Here is a 22529-nt window from a genome sequence, read left to right on the forward strand (position 1 = left end):
ATATGCAAGATCTTCAAGGTACTGTGGTTTGTAGGAGGAGTTTGACTTCTCCAGGAGACACACAGACACTATCCCTAGATCTCAGTGGGAAGGCATTATTCTTATTTTGAGCACAGGATGTTCTGGAAGTTAAAGAAAACATTGTAATTTTAATATGAAGGTGTTTGTTACTAATGTGATTTCTAAAAGGCTTTGTTTCAAATGCATTGGATATTTTGCAATGTAACTGCAGCCTCAAGTTTGATGTGCAGTGATATAAGCTCTCCTTCTAAAAGGTTCATAGATCACTTATAAACTGTATTTCTATTACTTTCACTATATTCAGAAATTCTTTTAACTTGCAGAATGTAAGAAACATTTCTAAAGCTGAACAGAAACCTGTCAGTACTGCAGTTCTGCTTGAGGAAAGTAGGAAGTATGATGTTACAATAGAATCTCTGAAAAATGGCCAAATCTTAAGCATGAAATCATTTAAAACACGTAAGTCAAGAAGCACAAAAAATATTTTGGTATCTTTATAGGTAGTCTGATACTGAAGATTAAAAATTAGGGATTCAGATCCCGAGGTTACTCGTGTATTTAGAAATTTTGTGTTGATGTATGTTTTCAACCATAAAGTGTTGAAGGAATAATTTTATATAATGTGTTTGGTTAGTGTAACAATTCTAAAATATGAGACTGATGTAAAAGTTTCTGAGATTTTTAAATATTACAGGTTTTGCTATACTACAGTGATTCTAGGAGAATAAATTTATAAAACAGGACCAAGGAAAAATTACTTAAAGCCTGGTAATTTCATAATAACATAGGGTCATTGTCTTATATAAATTAAAACACAAATAAATTGTTTTGTTTCAACTTTGTAACAGCCCCTCCTTAAGAAGAGTTAATAAGTATCTTGAAGATTTTAACATTGTGACTAACTGGGACAGACATTCAGAATAAAATGTATGAGTTTAGCCATTGAATTTATAAAAACATCATTTATAGCTGTAAATCCATTCAGGACCACAAGTCCCACTGGTTACTAGCATGAAGGGGGCTTCCAATCTTAACTTTGTCTCTTAAAAGTTTGTGGCATTACCTTTTACACATTGCAAGCTCATACTATTGCATAGCTTTGAAATACTCAGACTTGTATCTGAGTTCAAAAAACAGAGCTGGGATCACACCATGGTAAGTTCAAAGCATTGCAGGAGCCATCACCTGATGAAAGAACGTTCAGCAAGCTACAGGAAATGGTTACCCTGCTAAAGTGTTACTGCACTTGGCATCTATTAATTGATATCCTATGCAAATATGTACTTTTACGGTTCAAGCACTCCTGAAAGTGTGCACTTTTATCTCTTGCTTCAGACAAAAGTTAACATACCGTGAAAATAAAAGAAAACACGACTTTCTTAAATGATGCTACATTTCCTTCTCTATTGGTGGCTATCCCTCATCCTTTCTCATAAGAAAAATGTAATAATATTGATGAAATAACTCTTTGAGTTAATTATTTCGTTGTGGAAAACACAGTATTTATTTTTTTTTGTTGTCTACTAGGTGGAATTTCAGAAAATGACATCAAAACATTTGTGACAGCTACTACAGTGTCTTTTAATTGGAGTATGATGATCAAAGAATTTTCAGTTTCTGTTTTCCTGAATGGTACTTCTCAGATTATAAAAAGTCCCAATGGATTCTTTGTGTGGAGAAATTTGACACCTGCCACCATTTATACATTTAAGTTTATATTTGAACAATTAAATCCTGAATTTGTAAATGTGTCTCAATCACTGGATATTCAAGCTGAAACAGGTATATATTAGAGTTTCTTCTAGTCACAGTGAATGCAAGTTAGTACTACATATTTTCTAGAAGGGTTAAGGGTTAATTGTAAAATCCTGTATTCCCCTTTACATATTTCAGTAGATATGGAAGTTATTTCTAGAAAGAGGAAATAAATTGAATGTTAATGTCATAAGAAGGTTATTTCTAATTAATGCTTCTTAGTATTTTAGGAGCAAGAATTTAAATTTGCATGTATAAATATTTTAACTATATTTTTGCAGTTTAATATAGTGTGAAGTCAATGTTGAAGTTAAGCCTTGTAATTATTGGAGTGTATGGGTTGAATTTGCTATGTAGTTCAAAGAAAAGACAAAGAAAATCCTGAGTTTGGTAAGGATTTGGAGCACTTTCTGAAGCATTTAAAATGATGGGATTTTTATTGTTGATTGGCAATCCTAGCTATGCTGTTTTATTAGAAATATTGTGAGGGAGACAAGATTTTAAGGATATTAGGTCTTGGTTGTGTATCCTCACTCCTTTAAATGTGCTACTCTCATAATGCAATTTAGAATCTTTAAAATTAAATATTCAAAAGAAAGAATTATATACAATCAAATTCAAGGAAATAAGTATTTTCTCAAGAAGATATTAAAAGAAAATGATTTGTTAAATTCATTTTTATAATCAAAATAATTGAATAATTAAAAACTAAACTTAAAAAATAACTTTTTTTCTAGAGTATGACAAGGACTAATGGATCTCTTTTTTTTTTTTTTTCTTCATTGTTGCAGTTGTAGCTTTTAATTCAGTCAGATTTTTTTTAAAACACTAAGTACTTAGAAGGAGTGTTGGTTTATAATCACTGATTTTTTGGGGGGTTGAAATAATGACTTGTTTAAATGCAATTGTCCTCAGAATGTCTGTGTAATTATAAGAAATCAGCACCACTGCCATGAGTAACACATATCTTTAAAATCAGGATAAAAGTAACAGGATATCTCTAAGATCCTGTCCTTGTTCCCCTGTTACAGGTGCCTGTTCCCCAGGGTGGGTGGCGTTCCAGAGCAGCTGCTACCGAATGGGCGAGGAGAGCAAGCCATGGAAGGTGGCACAACAAACCTGTCAAACCTCTTCACCAGGAGCACATCTTCTTGACATAGGGAGTGAAGAAGAGCATGGGTTTGTGTTGTCATATCTCCAGAAAATTAGTCGAATCATCATGTTATGGACAGGTCTTAATGACCTAAAGGTCAGTATATTTTAGCATCTTTGTTATTACAGATATGGAAGCAGGAGAATTTTTAAATAGAGGAGCAAATCCTTTGGAATAAAAATTGCTAAACAGTACCTTGGTTATTTTTTCCTATAGTTATTAGTAATTAGACAAAAAAAATCATTGTTTCTTTCTATTTAGAAATACTGAAAATATTTAGAAGGTCGGGGGGGAAAAAAAACCCAGTTAGTGCATACTTAACCTGTAATTTTTTGTGTCTCTCTGTGTGTGTGTGTGTGTGTGTGTGTGTGTGTGTTATTTCTGGAGGACACTATTTTGCCTGTAGGTGGTGCAGTATAACCAGATTTTAAATCTCAGTCTACACACTTGTTACTATGGCTTTCGAAATCTGGGGTTGGCTTTTGATGCAGGTCTGAAATGCTGAGAGTTGAGCTTAGTGAGGTCTGTTCAGTATAGATGGAGCAAGGTGTTTCTTGTAAAATATTGCCTGTTTCTTGTATTTGGGATATAAAAACATTTCCTCATCTGAGTGTGAATCTATAGGGTTTTTTTCGCTAAATATTTTTGTTTTCAGACTCAATTTATGAGTATTTTTGACTGAGTAATTTTTTAAGTGAATAGTCTTTTTAAAAAATCATCCATACAAGATTATTCAGTTATTTGATTAATAATGGTTTTTAAAGTCTTGTTTGTAATAATGAAACATACTCATATGGTTTATGATATATTATAATATAAGCCATATATATAAGCTATGTTATACTTTTATCTTGTAATCTTTTGTAATAGAAGGGATGGAATTTTAGATTGAAGCCTTTATTAAAACTATACCTATATAATCGACATGTATAAATGAAGTACATACATTTTTGGATATTTAGGAATACACTTGCAATGCGGGAAACCTTACTAATTTATAAATATAATCCAAAATTATCTGGGTTTTTATTTAATTTTTTTTTTTTTTTTTATCTAGGATGAAGGTCAGCTCTTGTGGACAGATGGATCTCCTTATCTTCTAAAATACAGTATCTCATCTCTGTCAATGATACCAGAAAATCAAACTGACTGCTATGCCCTTCAGAGAGATCCTACTGGTCCAGACTATTTCTTCACAGGATTTTTCTGCTATGTACAGCTACCATATATTTGTGAATATGAATGTAAGTATATTTTTTATATCTTTTGCATTTATTCTTAAAAGCCTTGCCCTGATTACATTTATATTTAAAGATACAAATACAAAAATTAAAGAGTTTTAATGATTTTCAATTTTTTTTGTTTTGTTTTATTTTTGCTGTTCTTTTTCAGTACCTTGGGTACCAGAAAACTTCATGTTTGATGTCCGTGATGTCAAGACAACTGAAGCTGTATTTGTGTGGAGCAGCATGGACATGTGGCTTAAGTCAGGCTTTGCACTTATACTTAAGTACTATTTTGATGGGTGGAAACCATACATTCTGAACTTGCCTGTGAATACAACTCAAACAAAAATTGGGCAGCTGTCTCCAGGCCTTCACTATAGTTTCTTATTAGCAGCAAGGAACCCAGAAGGAGCACAGACTAGCTTAAGTCCAATTCTGAAGGTAGAAACAAGTAAGTTACAAAAATAAATAGCAGTAATAACCAGATAAATTTATATTTTCCCTATAATTGCACTGTTTCCTGTATTCTCTGTTTATCAGTATTCACTAATACACTGTGAAGGTGGCTTTGTTGGATTTGCTCTAATAGTATTTAGCCTGTATGTAATTGTGCATTGTTAGGTTTTCAGGCTCTATTTAAAACAAACAAGCAAACAAACAAACAAAAAGACACAACAAAACACCCCACAGTTACTGATGAAAGGCAGGAGAAACTGTTCTTAATCTTCTCCAACAGGGCCCTTGCATCCTCAGAAGTTAGAGGCTACATATGTTTCATCTGCAGAAATACATTTAAAATGGAACCCTCCACAGCATTCATCCAGTGTTTCTTTTCATTACTACCTGCTCAACATATTGGATACTGAAACCAACATCTGGGAACAGTTACCAGTTGAAAAAAGCAAGACTTCAACAGTCCTAGGAAATGTAAAACCTTATCATCAGTATCAGTTATATTTACAGAATGTAGCAGAGAAGGGAACTCTAAGCTGCCATGAGAAGCCTATATTAATCACAACAGGTGATGTATCCATTTTCTATTTCTTTTATTTCACTGAACAGAGTTTAAATTGAAAATACAAGACATAAAATGTATTTTTAAAGCCATTTCAGATTGTGGTTGTTGGGATACTCTTCAGAATCTTCCAAAATTTTGAAAGCACCAATTTATTTATTTATTTATTTATTTATTCATTCCTTTTCCTGTTTGCAGCATATTAGTATGAACTAAAGAAGCAACATTCTGCTTAATAAATTCTGATTTATAGTTTGTATCTCTAATTTTAGAAAACTTAAAATATTACCACGATTTCTCAATTTTTTTTTAGGGCAGACTGTGTCATCTTTTTACTCCATATATATCCAGTAGAATGGATTATACTTGCAAAATGAGTCCTTACTTGCTATGACAAAACAGAATCTGCCTGTAATAGGTAGTTGCCTGAGAATTATTTTAAGAAATAATTAAATTAATCAGTAGGTTTAAGATCATGGCATTTTTGAAGAAAAAAGCAAACCAAGATACATTATTGTAAACTGTAAAGTGATAGTAAGTTTGATGTATGGTTCTATACTGACATCTTTTTGTTTGATCTAGCTGTCAGTCCACCTACAGCTGTTTATATTCACCCTGAGGATGTAGAAGAAGAGAGTGTAATCCTTCACTGGAAGCTGCCACAAGAGTGTCAGGAATCCTACATTCAAGTGAAACCTAATGCAGACATTGGCAAAACTAAAAAGTTTTTATTAAGTAATAAAGAGGAATTAAAGCTTGATGACCTAACTCCTGGAATGGCTTATGAAATAGCAGTGGCAAGTGTGAAAAATGGAACTATGAGCGAGCTGAAGACCATTCGATGCACTTTAAGTAAGCCATTATTTATGGTGGAAATGACAGACTATAATACACTCAGTCTCACTGTTGTTGCTATCACCTCATTAATTTTGTCAATCAAGTCAATTTATTAAATAGCCAAGGGTCAAAACTTAAATAGGAAATGTAGAGATCCAATCCTAATTGTTAACAGCAAAGTTAACAATTTTTGCAGAGCAGTGAAGCCTTGGAAAACATACTGGTACTAGTGACAACTGTGATGGGGACCACAGCTGGAAATCCTGTTCCCACTGGCAGAAGAAGCTGGGTGAATCTTTGATTTGCATTGAAATGGGAAAATATCAAAATGGTTGAAATAGATTATTGCTTTTTGAAGATATATTAGTTGTACTGAGAACTGTGAGAAAAAATTGCCCTACAATTATTGAGAGGCTGCTAGGAAAGGATTAGAAGAAATAATAGCTGAATATAAAAGCTTCGCATTGTTTGTTGAAGCATCTTTCCCATTGATAGCTAAGGGTTTATTGAAGGGTCTTAGTTTAGCAAAATCTTGAAATGCTTTTGGTGTTGTATATATTTTTTCCATATGTGAAAGGAATGGGCAGGATTCACTTATACATATAACATATAAAGGCTGCAGCTGTCAGGTTATAGATTTATGAAATGCTGCAGTGTCATTTCTTTCTAAATGATCACAGTATTTTGGAGGGTGACAGTCTTAAGTCTTTTCCAGAATTTTTTATATAGGATTATATTTAATACCTCATTCATGACACAGATGACAAAATTGTAGATGGGATATTTCACAGCTGTCAGAGCTAACTGTAAGGCAAGAACACTAAACATGTCAATGTTGTATCCATCAAATGCATCTCATTCTCCATGGTTATCTCATCTACACCTCTGTATAATTTTCCAGTTACCCTGCTTACCTTCTTGGTGCAGTTCTGGTTGAGAAGGAAATTCCAGTTAAAAGCTCAGGTTGTTTATTGTTTCTGAGCAATGACTTGCTATGCTAGCTGTTAATTTGTGCTTGGCAAGAGCATTTCTCAGGGCAGTTGCTTCAGGCACATTATGTGATTTTCACTTAATTTATTTTCAACTGGCTTAATGTGTGGCATTTTTTTTTCTTCTAGAGCCCAAGCCTGTTCAAATTGTAGTTCCTTATGCGCTCTATAGCAATGCTGTGGTACTGTTTGTTCGTGTGCCCGATATCGGAGTATTTGATGGCATATATGTTACAAGTAAAGAAGGACCTAATGCAACATTCACTTTAAAAAGTGATGGTAAAATAACAATTGAAAACCTTACTGCAGGAAGAGAATATGATTTCCGTGTCTCCACAAAAAGTGGGAAAATGCTGAGCTCCTTTTACCATATAGCTGGTGTAAAAACATGTGAGTATTTTAAGTTCTTATAAAATTGCACTATATAAATTCTTGATTTTTGAAACTTTTTAACTTTATTTTTATTTAAATGGAATAGGAAAAACATACTATTCAAAAATCTTCTTGATATATTTATGTAAGCAATTTGCAGTTGTACTAACACTAGCTGGTTTTTAAACAAGACTATAAGAATCCCTTTTAATTTCTAAACTTGTTAAATTGTGTTTTTAATATTGTGTATAAAATGTTTAACAAGCATTTCAGGAATTTAGGCTGTATTAAATTATTGTCCTTGTGGGAGACATTATGACCATTTATTTTAAACAGGTAGATGAGTATCAATGGAGTTTATTCTTATCAATAAGTTTATTCTTCCTGGTGTATCTTTAAGCAAATAATAAAAGTGTTAAGGTTCTCCAAGGTAATAAATTAATTCACAAAGACATAAAAAGACTTGTAGTGGATGGGACACCTTCATTCAAGGCCTTTAAAAACAGAATTTTAATAGAAACTTAAAAATTATTTTAAAAATACCTGCTGAAATTTTGTGTCTTTACTTTCCTATTTTTTATAGTATTTATACTTCCATGAGGTTTTTTTTTTCCAATTTTATCATTTTCCTTTGAAATCTTTTCTGCTCTGTTTTTTTCAGAATACAAATATCATAAAAAGAAAAGATAGGATCTAAAGATGTAAGGAAAAAAGAAGAGGTGAACTAGAGCAAGACAGAAAAAATCATCCCCAAATAAAGCAAGCCTTGAAAGCTAATATTTCTTAAAAAATAGTTTTAATTAAACTATTTAATAAACCTATTATTAGGGTGTAATCAATCTTCTGCCAGCATTTCCTAGATTTAGTGGGGAACTCCCTTACAAAACCTAGTCTTATTCTGACTCTCCTGGGGCCTCAAATATTTGGAAGAAATAAAAATCCTGATGCCTCACATGTGTAGTTTGTACATTTTTCCTCAGAAGAAGTGCAAATTCCGGTATATTCCAGACAGAAATGGCTGTGATGGGGATGAAAGAGATGTAGAGAAGAGCAGAAATTCTCCTGTGATATGATCTGAATTGTACCTAACAACACTATACCAGTAAGGGATAAAGTGTATTTGTCTAGCCTTATCTACCCAGTTTTCCTGAGCCTTTTGACAAAGTTTAGGTGCACATTTAGCACCACTGTGGTGGTTCTGTTGGAGGGATTAACTTCATCTTGGATAACTTTCCCACCTAGGGGTGTCAGCTCTGTCCTCAGGGAAAAATGTAATTTCAACCTCATGTAATTTTAAGACAGAAACACAAGAAATTTTTCTTAAATAATGGCATTACTATATCTTTTTTCTCCCTCTCTTTTTTTCCCTCTCTACTTTGGAATTGCTATGTGTCTGCACACCTGAGATCGGATTTTGCCCTCTGGTAGTCTGTTACTGATTATCTTCACTTTTATGTCTCCCCAGGAGGTATGAAAAGTGTTAGTTTGACCAATGCCTGGGATTGATCAGAGAGGTGTTTTATGTTCATCTGTAGGTCTGGCAGCTCCCCTGAAGGTACGAGAGGGTGACGTGACTGACACTTCCATACAGCTCTCTTGGGACCGCGCTGATGGAGATTTTGAGCAGTACGAGGTTACCTGTACTAATTGTGAAAGTGCTTTCAAGGTATGCTGTGTAGGGCACCACCTCTGAATATGCACTGCAGATATTTTTCAGTCTCCTACTAAGTAGTCAGAGGCTGAATGAGAAGCTTTATTTCCCATTAAAATAGTTGGATGTGGGGTTTATAAACGATAAATGAATTTTGTAAGCAGTTCTGTGAAAGCTGTATTTGGGTTTCCTAGGTCCAGAAGGTCAAGCAAGAAACAGCAATGTTTTCCAACCTTAGTCCTGGTAAGCTGTACAGTTTTGCAATTAGAACAGAGAAGGAAGGTTTCAAAGACAGTATTTTTGTGACAAAAGAAATAGAGACAGGTAAGACCACAATGTTGTCAAATTCAGTGTTTGTTTTACTCCATCCATATCTCTTGCTTTCTTCTTAAATTTTATTTTTGTCTCAAACAAAGAACAGTAATTCAACCATATTAGTAATTTTCTCCTTTCATTGTGATTTCATTGTCTCTTTCATTGTGATTTTTTTCTTATTCTTTGACTGCAAAGGACCATTAAGAATTTCAATATAGCTCCTCTGTGCAATGAGATACCAATGTTAACTTCTTGTTGATTCAAGCAGCTCTACAGTCCAGCAACTGATACTTGCATAGTGTCTGGCTACCAATATCAGAGAAAACATTTCTTTTTCTTATATTTTTCTTTAATGCTTTAATTTTTCCTCTTCATCTATGACTTTGAACACACTTGGATTGCCAGAACTAAATTAGTTTTATCATGTTTACTCATTGGCATCCCCTTACATCACAAGTAAATTTGGGCTTTACTACATTTAGTTTTACTTTAGGTTAGGACATTTGACTCTCAGTAGTGTAGTACTCCTCTATTCTAGTATTTCTAGCTGGTTGACACAGCCTCTCAGGCTATTAGATCTGGCATAGTTTCCTCTAAAAGGTCACTAATGTGAAAAAATCAAGCATAGTAGATGTGATTAAAAAGGCTCAGCATATGTGATCAAAGATATATAATGTTCTGCGTTTAAGGAACCACTGAGTTAAAACTGATAAAGGAACGATGTGAAATCATTTGTGAGAGAACAAATCATGGAGAGGCAATTATGGAGCAAGTAAATCATGATTCTCTGACATTTTCTTTTCCAGAACTAAGGACTTGAAATTAGAAAACAGAAAGTAGAAAAGAAGCAAAAGCAAATGGTTGTTTACTAAATTTGTAGACAAATTGCAGAACTTCCTTCCACAAGGTGTTTTGTTTGATGATTGTGATCATAAGTTCGTGTGGAGACCAAAGACATTAATAAAAGAAAAATCTGCTGAGATTTACTACATAGAAAATAGAAATCACCTTTGGTTCATGGAATCCTTGGGCTGCAAACTGCAGTCTGAGGGACTACTGAAAGAAATTATCACTATGCAATTCTTGCTTTTTCTGCAGACATATCCTTTTGGCCACTGTTGAATAAAAGATACTGTGCTAGTTGGAACTTAGGTATCTGCACAGTATGTTACCTCTTATACTGACATTTCCTTTCTTGAGAAATTGTCCATTTTTGAGGAAGTCCACATCAGTGGTGTCAGAACTGCACTAAGCAGCATTACAGAACAGCAAACAGCTTGGCTCTGGATTTCCTGGACAGCAGAAGTCACTACATGTTTCTGCAGTGGTAGCAGTCTGTATGTCCTTGAGATAAGGAAGAACATGACATCATTTGTGTGGAGTTCTTATTGCATTCTGATGATGAGAGTCCTGTCATAAAGAAATATGTTTAAAATATATTTTTGAATCAATGCATTTTGTTTTATTGTCACACAGTACCAAGTGCAGTCAAATATCTGAATGGTAGCAGAGACTCTGAATCAATAACTGTTACCTGGCCACCAGCACAAAGTATGTTTGATGGATATGTTCTTGCAATAAACAGTAAGGTCTTCAGTGAGAAAAAAATGTTACCTGCTGGTGTGAGGTAAGAGGATTACATTAGAAGAATAACTGACATGAACTCAAAGCAACTGTTTCCCTGGATATTTAAAATAAATAGCCTGTGCTGTTATCTATATGCTATATGTATTTGATGGTTTAGTTGATATACATTACTATGCCCATGTATTTTAAGAAGTGCATTTTTATATCAAATTGCAATTCTCATATGATGTGTTTATGCAAAGAAAACAAAACACCACACTGGGGTGAGCACCAGTAGAACCTGTGTGCCACTCTGGATATTTACATCAATAGTTTAAAACTTTCTAGTACTGGAACTTGTTGTGAACCACAGTATAATGCACCCTATTTAAGATTTTATAGAACTAAAATATTTTTTGACTCACAAGATATAAATATGTTTACACACATCATGAATAATATCTATAAAACTGTAAATAATTATCATATGAGCATATATACTTTTTTAGAATGGCAAAGGACATCATCTCTTCTTTTAATCTTTGTAGAATGCACAAATTTGAGCATCTTCTGCCAGGCACTGATTTCTTAATCAATATTGTGACAACCAATGGATTAAAGAGAAGTCGCCCTACTGTCATCAAGATTAGCACCTGTAGGTTCAGTTTATTAATGACTTTTTGTGGTTTCAGATAATTAAGGTGTTCTCTAAGAAAAACTATTCCTTAAATCCATGAATCTTAACAATGACTGAATGGATGCTTTTAAGTTTTTCTTTTCAATCTAAACATCTTTGAAAGTTGCTAAGTACATAAAAGCTTTTAAAATGAAAACTTTCCACTCCATTGGGTGGATTTTTTGCTGGAATCAGCAGTAGTGTTAGGATGATAAAAATTTCCCATAAAAATTGACAAAGGTTGACTTTATTTCTGATTCTGTTTCCAATATTAGAAGTGATATTCATTTATTTGAAATTCTTTTTAAGTACAAAATGAAATATCTTTCTAGATGTAACTATGTAATCAATTAAAGCTATGTGTTCTGTAGATGTCGATTTCCTTAAAATAAATATCGATTATTGAAATCTAAATTTTACGTCCTCAGATCCTGATCCACCATCAGATTTACAAGTGTTTGGACAAGAAGAGAATACAGTCTATTTTTCTTGGAAACTACCGAGAGGAGGATTTGATATGTTTCAGGTGAGATGAGAATGGGAAGAAACCAATACAAATTTATTTTGTAATTTCTCAATTAAATTATCATTCTGTATGGGCTGCAAACCCAGTAATAAGTATTTATTTTTATAGCCCATATAAGTATTGGAAAGAAATACTGCTATTGGAAAAGATCAGCTAAATATGCACTTCCTATTACATAACAATTTAAAAAAAATTAAAGTTATACTTTTAATGGTTCTCAAAAATTGATTTTTCAACTAGTGTGAAATAAAAAAGATCACAGGTCAAGGGCTGAATGTAACTACAATGTAATATTTATTTTCTTAGCTTTTTAAATTTGTTATGCAAATTAACTTAATGGAAGTAAAAAATAAAGCATACCTTCCTTACAGAAGAATGTAAATGTTTTGTTTAGAAAGCTACAGTATAATTGTAGGGTTTGTTTTTTTTTAAACATAGCAATTTATTAGACAAAACTGCAAATCTTGGATACCTGCCCTATCCTTCTGTCCATGGGCAGTAAGTAGTTTAGGGATTTCCTGAGTGAACTTGGATATACATAAAGAAAAACAGGGGCTATTCCTGTTGGGATTTTTTTTTTGTTATTTATAATTCAAAATTTTGTTATACCCTGGTTAAAAAAATTACACTTCTTTATTTTATTGTTATTCTTTAGGTTCTTGATGTATTAAAAATAGTTAGTATTTCCCTTTGTACCATACCCATACCTTTTGTGATTTTATAAACTTCAATTTTTTCAATTTCTCATATTTTTTATTTCAGTTCTCTGTCAAAAATGTTCCACAACAGCATTTAAATAGCATGAGTGATGTTTTACTATGACATGCAGCCAGTCTCTCTTTTGTATCCTGGCTTTTCCAGTTTGTCTTGTATTATCTTCAGCATTTTGTAGCCACTGTATCAACACGTGGTCAATAAAACTTAGCACACTGCTGTTTTACCACGTCACTTGAATCAATAAGGATTTCTAGATATGATCTTTCACAATTAACTTACCTGAATGGGATATTCTTTGGTGCATAACACTACCATGAGTCAAAGTACTTTGTTTTAATGATCCATACGTTTTTCACCTCAAAATTACAGAGCACAATTCCTTCCCTTCTGCTCTCCCATGGCTTCAATTATATCCTTACCTAAACCTGAAATCTGAGTATCCTTAGGATAGTTCCTTGACATTTCTTCTCTCTTCATTAGTGTAAAGCTGCCTTGATCTCAGTGGATAAGAGCAGTCAGTTAACCTCTCACACTATTTGCTGGTGCAGCCTGAAGCATATTTGTAAATTTTAAAATTAAATTTAATTATCTTGCTCATGTTTTGAACCAGTTCAGATACACTTTTGAATATGATAATGCTATTTTTGCCACCCCGTGGAAAATAATTGTCATCTGTAATATTGATCTTTATGTCACAGTATTATAGTTCAGCATCTCATAGAGCAAGCAGCCACATTAGACAATGCTTTGTCTGTATAAATGAGCTTATTCTTAAATCTTTAATGAGAAAGGCTTTCGTAGACTGGTTGCTTAGTAAGGTGCACCTGCAGAAAGGGGATCATTTTACTAATCATTTAAAATTAATCATCCCTGCTCACCAACTTTCTATGCAATATAGTTTGTAAAGCCAAGAGTGCACAAAAGGTACTTTCCTAACTTCTTTATACTAGATGTAAATCTTTAATCTATAGCTTTGCTTCTAGCATCTTGCAGTGCTGTAATTCTAATAAGGTGGTGACAGTTTCCAAGATTTTGTTTGCATAAACAGGCACTGTGCTGGTAAAATAGACAGAGGGGAGATGGATCATTCCTCCCCAGATGAATAGCAGCTAACCCCAGCGCTTTCAGGTCACTGCCATGTGTACAGCATCCCCCTTCTGCTGCAGGAAATGACTAGTGGCAGGACAGGACTCACTATGCAGGCAGCTGCAGCCCTACCCGGTCTCAGTGTTAAGAGCCATGCCTGAGAAATGTGTTGTTTGTTGGAGGTGCTTGTCCAGTGCCCTCCTCTGCAGGGCAGGCACGGTGTGCACCTTGCCTCTCACCAGTGCAGACAGGAACCAGTCTGCAGGGACATTTTCTATGGCCACAGAAAGAACTGGTGTGGGATGGTTTTTATTTTGACACCTTAGAATTGTCTGGAAGGTCAGAAGGAATTCTCACAGGCTCTGAGAATTAAGTCCCCAGATTTCAATGTCTTGATATCTCCAGCCCTTTTATTCTCTGCAGTGGCTCCAAACAGATGAATTTTCAAGGTATAGCAGTGAGCTGAGTGGAGTGACTGATTCCTTGGGAGTCTTTCCACAATCTCAGCTCTGAATGCTGCACCGGTGGATTTTCTGGTTGAATGGTTTTAGGCATTTGAGTTTTTTTCTTTGTTTTGCTATGTTCTGCTTTTTTGTTTTGTTTTGAGGACTTTTTGGCAGAAAGGTACAGAGTTACTTAGTTGTACAGTTCATCAGTATAGCTGTGAGGCTGAACAATTAAAGTACACTTTATTACCCTTCCTGCAAGAGCAAAAACCTCTAAGCCTCAATTTTACTTTGCCTCCTGCATCTGCTTTTAAATATTAAAGACATTGCTTTCACCACTGGGCTATTAAGAAATGCTGCAGTTCCACATTGGTGGAACATAAATAAAAAGCTCCTTGATTCTTTTTTTATTTAAAATGTGGAAAGTATTCTAAATATTTTTATACTAACGGGTAGTTACAATCTCTGAGCATTACTTTTATGAACTTAAATAACCTAATATAAGGAATTCTTTTGCTTTAATAGCTTTCATATTGTCAGATGAATAATGAAAAGCTGCTTACGAGAACTATTTATGACAGCAGAGCTGTGGTGAAAAATCTCACTCCTGGGACAGAATACATTTTTCAGTTAAGGACAATTAAAGGCTTGGATTCCTCTGTGGCTGTGGAGAAAGAAGTCATCACAAGTAAGGAAATACCTTATAAATTGTCTTTTTGAAAACCAGTAAATGTTCAGAGACATTTAAATCATTGTTTGTAAGTAAATTAAAAAGACCACAGAGTTGAAAATGAAACTTCACCTTTGGGAGGGAAGTTGTGCTTCTTCTTGTGATTGTTGTTTAAATAGGAGCCTTGTACATAACTCGCTGGATTGAGGTTGAGGAGTCTAGACATGGCTGAAAATAGTTCTTTGAGAAAAGCTTCCTGCTCTAACAAAGTAAAATCTTGCCAGAGTAGCTTTCTATATTTTCCTAATTACCTTAGGTTTTGATTACAATTGTTTCTGTATCTCCTAAATTCTTGCAATCCCGTGGTCTCAGGTTGGTGTTTCTCCTGTGCACAGAATGTTCAAGACAGTAAGAGAAATTGTGCTTCAGAGAGCCTCAAAAGGTCCAGAAAACAGTACTTTGCACTCATTTTTTGTCTCTGGGAAAACAAGTATTTTCCAATGTTCCTGTGATGCAACATAATAAAGAGGGAAATTTATTTGTGGCATAAATTTGAAGAAGATTTATATTGAATTCTGGGCTGCCAAAGCAGATAAAGACCAGCTAACTGTAATCAGAAAATTAATCAACTCCCAAGTTTATTCACATGCATGTCACAGACCTCCTCTCTTCTTTGATGGATATTCTGTGGCTTGTTTGGATTATAATTCCTTAACTCAACTAATAGTAAAGGAGGGTCTGCACTTAGTTATTCAAAGAATCTCTGAAAAAAACCCAAACAGAACAAGTCCTGCAGACTCTTGTGAATGAAATGTGCAGCAGAATATACATTATCATGTCCCCCAAGATGCTTTTTTCCCTCAGGTAAATATTTTCAAGAGAATTTTGGATGGGCCCTGAGTTTACCTAAGTTGTGGAAAGTTTACTCTATAATTTTAATGGTAAACCCTTAGGATTTTTTTCATGCTGAGTAATAGGCATATATTAATTAGTATTTTTCATAAAGCTTCAAGCAAGATAAACCAATTATGTGGGAGATTGACTTTTTAGGAGGAATGGAAACATTTTTCTCTCCCAAGCTGCTGTGCTGCACAGATTAATGGAGCCGTTATTAGTGAATTATTTGTGATTTTAAGAATAATATATTAAGAAATACTATTTAAAAAGGGAAAAAAGGGATAATCACTGAGACTGTGCTATTTATTGTGACCCTAAGTGAGCAGATGACCAGTTTTCTAAAATTATGTGGCATAAAATGTATTTTAGAAAACTTTAGAGTGACTGAAATCTCTACTTCTGCTTACGAAGTGTTCCATTCTCATCCTGTTGTACCAGTGAGCAATATCACTGCTCTTAGAGAAGACCTGATAAAATTGAAATTTTCTTCCATTTCATTTCTTCCACTCATACATTTTGTAATACACACAGGAGGTACATCCCCAGGTTTTATTTACTCTGTGCAACAAATTGGCACTCTTTTCTGTATATCCATATAAAGAGTTCTAAAATTCAAAAAATCCATATTCCATCCATATAATCCATCTTCCATGATGTTTTGAAGTCTCAAGACATTAATTTAAGTAAAAACCTTTTATTTTTAAAAGCTGTTATTTTATTATGTTTCAAGTACTAGGAATTATTTTTTTCTTTATTAATCTCAATAATTTTTACCACAGAACCTGCCAGGATATGTGCTCTGACATTAAAAATGGTAAATTCTTCCTCTGCAACTGTAACATGGAATCCAACCAAGACTAACTTCACTTCTTATAAAGCATCTTTATCAAACAACACCTTTATAAAAAAGTTCAGAATTCCAGGAACAGTGACTGACTTCAGTGTTACAGACCTGACTGCTGGGGGCATTTATAATTTCACACTGAGAAGACTGAAAGGAAATATTGAAGGAGCTTCCTCTGTCCTTGAATTTGTAACAGGTCTGTATGGTTTCCAGCTTCCTCTACCACTGAATGGTAGCTGTCCCTAGCAGTGCATGTTTATCTGTGTACATCTCACTTTGTAGAGTAACACATAAATTTCAAGAGATCTTCCATGTAATAGTTTACTGTCATTGTGGGCATGTATTCCTTACAACCCTATTCAACCTGCATGTAATGATACCTGTCAGAAACATAATGTTTTTAGTTGTGTTACATTTCTTTTGACTTTTTTTAGTATTTCAGATCTCATCCTGCAAAGAGTTACACACAGCTGAATTTTATCTTATAATTATTTCAGTAGTTGTGTTTATTTACAGTGAGTGAAGTTAAACAGGCTTAGAAATGTTTGTAGAATTAAGGCTTTAGATTGAACTACACTCAGAAATTAATCTGTACAAAGAGACCTCCATAAACATAAAATCCAGCATTAATGGAAGTTGAGATCCATGCAAATAATAGGACTGATAAGTGCAGTAGGACTCAGGGCCTGTAAGAATATACTAAAAGGAAGAACCTATGCTCTCAGTTAAACTTGCACACCTTCACTAATACTAATATTTTTTTTGTTCTGTTAGTGTCAAAATAAAACCATGAATTAAAAATCATACCTATGAGACAAATACAGATGGAATGTAAAATCTAAAATTAATATTTAGATTTATTAATATTTCAGATTACTTGATGGCAGAACTGGAGTAATCTGTTTGAAGCAATTCTGCAACTTTGCATAGTCTGTGTAAGGAGTTCATAAAAGATAGATAATCTTAGCAGATTTACAGCAAATAAGAAAGGAATGGAAATCTTTCACAGTTGAAGCTATACATTATTCAGACTGCACAGTGTGATACTAATGGATAAACTAACTAGAAGTCTGAATTTGGAAGAACCATGTTAGAAAGGCAGACAGAGTGCCAGGGTGAATCTGAAATGAGACAGAAAGCATCACTGACTGGGCTTGCTCTGAGAGATGAGCATGGGGAAAGCTGATAGCTGAACATGAGTTCCAAAGTAGAAAGAAAACAGATGAACATGGCTAGAGATTGTACAGGCGAACAAATAATACACTCTTATATGTAGACAACATTTTTATGACCTACTGAAGAATTTTACTAGGTTTAGAGTGAATAATACGCATTTAAAGGTGCATTTAAAAGCAGAAGAAAATGAGATGTTGTGACATGAGTAGATGGAAATTTGGCTTTAATAAAAGGAGTAGACTACCCAAATTTTGGAATCTTAACTGACCAGAGTTTATGGAATTACTGGGATTCAAGATTCATGAAATGTATTAAAGAGTTGCCAATCCTGTGGCTAGCTGCAGAAAAAACCCTAGCTGTATCTTGAATTTCAACTGTAGCAGTAGTTATGTCAGCAGTAGTGTTAAGTTTAAAGCAGAAACCCCAGGACTGTGCAGAGATTTTGTTGTTAACTGGACACTCTGCAGACACTTGAGCTTGCTCTCTGTGAACGGGCATCCCAGCATAGTTGGGAGGCCATCAACCAAATCCCAGAGGTGGTGCAGCAATGTTGGATCCCATGCTGCCATATCCAGACTAATCCTTTCTATAACAAGTAAACTCTTCTTGGATGCTTTTCTATTCAGTTGTAACCACTAATATATTTTAAATGGAGTTATTTTAGTTAATATCTTTTATTCCACAATTGTCTTCCAGAACCTGCAAAGCCAGAAGGTCTTAAATTCTTCAATGTTTCATCACATTATTTTTCACTATATTGGAGACTGCCACATGGGCTTGTAGACAGATTTCATGTGGATCTTGTTCCTGACCATGCTTCTGTTGTTATCCTAGATCTTGGAGTTAGGGAGTATCAAGTAAGTGCTTTTATTACAGGACTAGCAGGGCCAGCTTTTCCTTATGCGCTGTGCTGATGAGGAATTCAAGCTTTCCTCCTTAGCTGTTTAATCCATACAAAAATAAAAAGGTATTAATGAAAAATTGGTGGGATTGGGGCAAATATCAGCATCCACAGCTTGTTACCTAACAACAAGTAGTGAACTTTTTTTTTAAGGTCTACTAGAAGGAAGCAGACCGTCATCCAAGGATTCATGAATAGTTTAACAAGGGAAGGGCAGAGCTATTGAGTAGTACAGACTCATTAATTGTGTACTTGCCAGGAAGATCTCTGCTTAAATCATTAATGCAGGCAACATTTCACTACTAAGCCATCGAAAAGATATAGGAGCACTTTTTGATTCTGCTGTCTGGAACATACAATATTAACAGGAATAATGGTTGTTCTGGATGTTTTGCTTTTGTTTTTCATTGGAACTGCAAAGATACAGGTATTTTATATAATTTCTTGCTAAAAAAGTTAATAATTATGTTTACTGAAAAGGATGGGTTAGTTTAAGGGTCAAAAACTTGTTTTTCGGGTTGTTTTTTTGTTCATTCTTTCAAAAAGGAGTTTTATAATGCTTCATATTTACTTTGATAATGATAATACAGAGAAACCTCTATAGATACACTGTTACGGGACTCTGGGATAAAATTAATAGTTAATTTTGTTGTTCTTTAATATTGAATGTTGAACATATCTTATGAAGGGTAGTTGGCAGCAAAATATTCTAGCTAACAGATGCAAACAACTATTTTTATAATGAATTGCTCAAAATTTTCTGTGGGTTTTTTGTGCTTTGTTTTGTAGGGTTCTTTTCTGTTTGTTTGTTTTGGGTTTTTGTTGAGTAGAGTGGCATCATTTTTGTCAGCCTTTGTAAAAGGCTTAAATAAATCTATGTCCTATTTCAGGCTGATTTTTCCAATACTATTCCTGGAACAACATACAGTGTCACAGTTTCTGCAGTTTCTTCCTCAGTCTATAGTTCACCTGCAAGCAGAACAGTGACAACAAATGTGACAAGTGAGTTAAAAATGACTGATGAAATTTTGTTCATTTTTAAGACTATGCTTTCTTATGTTTATTAATGTGCACAGTAATGTCCAAGAAATTATGATCAGTTTTGAGCAGTCATTAAAATTTTTCATCTTCTTCAACCATTTAAAAATACTGAATCTGAAGTGTTCTATGAGAACTTAAGAATTTACAAGCTTTTGAAAAATTTGCTGTTGTGTCATGTAATAATATCCAGACTCTGATTTATCTATAGTGGTACATAAAGATATATTCAGAGCTATTTCCAAAAAAATTGTAGCCAAAGCAGATGTGCTTTTCAAGAGAGTACACTTTAATTGAGTGCTAGAATATATCAGATGTCAAATTGGCATTAAACTCTGTTTTTTTAACAAAGATCTTGAGCAACACATTTTTTATATTCTTATAAAAGAATGTTTCTGGCTTTCCAAAATTAATCTAATAATTTCTAACAGGACTCTAGCCAGAAATAAAAGCTTTTTATTCAGAAGTACATCAGTTTTTAGTAGTTTTATGGGATTGTCCTGGCAGATGATTTAATTTTTCTATAGCATCTGTAAATATGTCTCCACTATCATTAATCTTAATTAAAAATTGTTTTAGATGTGTGTGCTTGTGTGTGTGTTTGTGTGTATGCATATGTAATTTTTTAAAAATTTTTTTTTAGATCCTGGGCCACCCATGTTCCTTGCAGGTGAAAGAGTGGGTTCTGCTGGGATTCTGCTGTCATGGAACACACCACTCTATCCAAATGGGAGAATTCTCTCATATGTTGTCAAATATAAAGAAGTCTGCCCATGGATGCAAGCAGGTTATACACAGGTCACAACCAAGCCAGATAGTTTGGAAGTTCTTCTCACCAGTCTTAACCCTGGAACAACTTATGAAATTATGGTAAAAGCTTTACAAATGCCTCTTAGTATTTTGAATTCTGATTTATTGTAAATTGTGTGAGTTGATAGTAGGTTCCTGTAGAGTTTTCTGAGGGACCATGTTATTTACTGTTCCCAAATAACAAAATATATTAGTGAGATAGTTGAGTTTATTTGAGTAGTGTCTTTAAAATCTACTTTAAAATGTTCCAGTCAAACCTACACTGAAATGTACCTTCTTCTACTGATATTCAGATTAACATATGGCATTATGTGGTAAAACATAAAAAGAAAAGGGTAAAATTTTTAGGAACTTTGAAATCCTTCCTTATCTTCATTGAGATTTCATCTTTCAAATGACTGGTGTGCTTTGCATATTACATGTAGGTTACTAAATCATCCCAGCCAGATCCATTAAAGCATGTCTTCCATACATGGAACTTTTTGCATTAAGATTAGGCACTCCTGATCCATCTCTGAACTCTTCAACCGTAGATGACTTCAGGTGATGTGGACAGAAATTAACTGCTACTCCCTTGGCAGTATTTGCCAAGAAATTCTTTGCCTGCTTTACTCTTTCATAAGAACCTTGTAGAGGTTCCTCTTTTCAATACCAAGAATTAAATTATGTGTTGATTTGCTTCATTCCATTCAGTTGCCTTGAAGCTGCACATAAGTAGGAGCTTCCATGTCTGTCTTAGTGCTAGTTTTGTTTCTGAGCTCATTCAACAGTATCTACTTTCAGATGAGGTAATAAAAACAATGTTTAGATGAGGACATGGCTTAAGATTTATACAGTGTAATTTAAATACTGTCAGAATTTCCTGATTGCATGTCAAACCCCTAGAGATCTCCTGGGCTATTTCCTGAGCTATTGCAATTACCATAGAATTCATCAATGCCCAAGGATTTTTCAGTCATTGTCCCTGTGAAGCATAAGTAGGTAGAGTTGGCTGTAGCCATGAGGTGTTTGTGTGGCTTGGGAAGGAGGTAGCCAGTGACACAGGCTCTTTGTGACATACTAGAATAAATCTTCAATGCTACCTTGTATTCCTTTATTGTGTTTGTCTCTTGTAGCCTTTTTCTTTTGTTTAGTCTCTGCAGTTTTGAAAAGCACACTGTTTAGTGCCAATAAATGATTAGAACAAGTTTACCATTCTGGCCTGAGGCCTTCTGTTTTCTTTTGCCCTTTTTTACCCTCTGTGTGCTGTCACTTCTACAGAGATCCACACTTAGTTTTGCACATCTACCCCTTCTCACCCTGCCTTCCCCACAGTCTGCACTGTCAGCTCCCTAAACCCCACTGCCACATCTTTGTTGCCTGACATTGCCAGCTATAACCTTGCTGGAGAACTTTTCACTTTGCTTCTTTCTCACACCTCTCCCCATCACTGTTGGAATTTTACTCATGTTTATCTTTTGTTGTCCCTTTTACTTCTTTTTCAAAATAAGAAGTTAGACTTCCCTCCTCTTGTTTGTAAGTACTGGATGCCATGGCCCATCACTGAGTTGAATTGTCACCAAACCCTACATTGCAGGGCAAATGGCATTGTTGCTTTATCTCCATATATTCTACCAAAGTCTCAATATATTGCTCTTCTGTGGGAAGACTTGTCCATGATTTTGAGCACTGAAGTATCTCCATCATAAAGTGCATCTACAGTCCACTGACCTATTGCCCTTCTGCAAAAAGATATGCTTTCCTTGGGTTTCTGCTTTGAGGAAGGTTGGTCTGCTCTTGCTAACCTAGAGGAGACAGAGAAATTAAGGGGAACTTATCTTCCTTTTTACGCCTTTAAGTTAT

General features: G+C 34.4%; 1 protein-coding gene across 3 annotated transcripts in view; it reads left to right on the forward strand.

Moving 5' to 3' along the window:
- PTPRQ (protein tyrosine phosphatase receptor type Q) overlaps nucleotides 1–22529 on the forward strand; it is a 122692-nt gene that overhangs the window by 2768 nt on the left and 97395 nt on the right. For 2 of the 3 annotated variants that reach the window (XM_015628111.2, XM_015628112.2), the window contains exons 3-20: nucleotides 345–480; nucleotides 1549–1803; nucleotides 2808–3025; nucleotides 3987–4173; nucleotides 4322–4606; nucleotides 4892–5176; nucleotides 5753–6022; nucleotides 7126–7386; nucleotides 8904–9034; nucleotides 9214–9343; nucleotides 10811–10961; nucleotides 11449–11555; nucleotides 12005–12102; nucleotides 14877–15039; nucleotides 16698–16958; nucleotides 18635–18795; nucleotides 19730–19841; nucleotides 20521–20747. In XM_015628111.2, the coding sequence (XP_015483597.1) occupies nucleotides 345–480; nucleotides 1549–1803; nucleotides 2808–3025; nucleotides 3987–4173; nucleotides 4322–4606; nucleotides 4892–5176; nucleotides 5753–6022; nucleotides 7126–7386; nucleotides 8904–9034; nucleotides 9214–9343; nucleotides 10811–10961; nucleotides 11449–11555; nucleotides 12005–12102; nucleotides 14877–15039; nucleotides 16698–16958; nucleotides 18635–18795; nucleotides 19730–19841; nucleotides 20521–20747 (3438 nt within the window). The remainder of the gene's footprint in view (nucleotides 1–344; nucleotides 481–1548; nucleotides 1804–2807; nucleotides 3026–3986; nucleotides 4174–4321; nucleotides 4607–4891; nucleotides 5177–5752; nucleotides 6023–7125; nucleotides 7387–8903; nucleotides 9035–9213; nucleotides 9344–10810; nucleotides 10962–11448; nucleotides 11556–12004; nucleotides 12103–14876; nucleotides 15040–16697; nucleotides 16959–18634; nucleotides 18796–19729; nucleotides 19842–20520; nucleotides 20748–22529) is intronic. The other variant, XM_015628114.1, reaches the window with a different exon arrangement.

The sequence above is a fragment of the Parus major genome, chromosome 1A (genome assembly GCF_001522545.3).
Source record: "Parus major isolate Abel chromosome 1A, Parus_major1.1, whole genome shotgun sequence".
NCBI lineage: Eukaryota > Metazoa > Chordata > Aves > Passeriformes > Paridae > Parus > Parus major.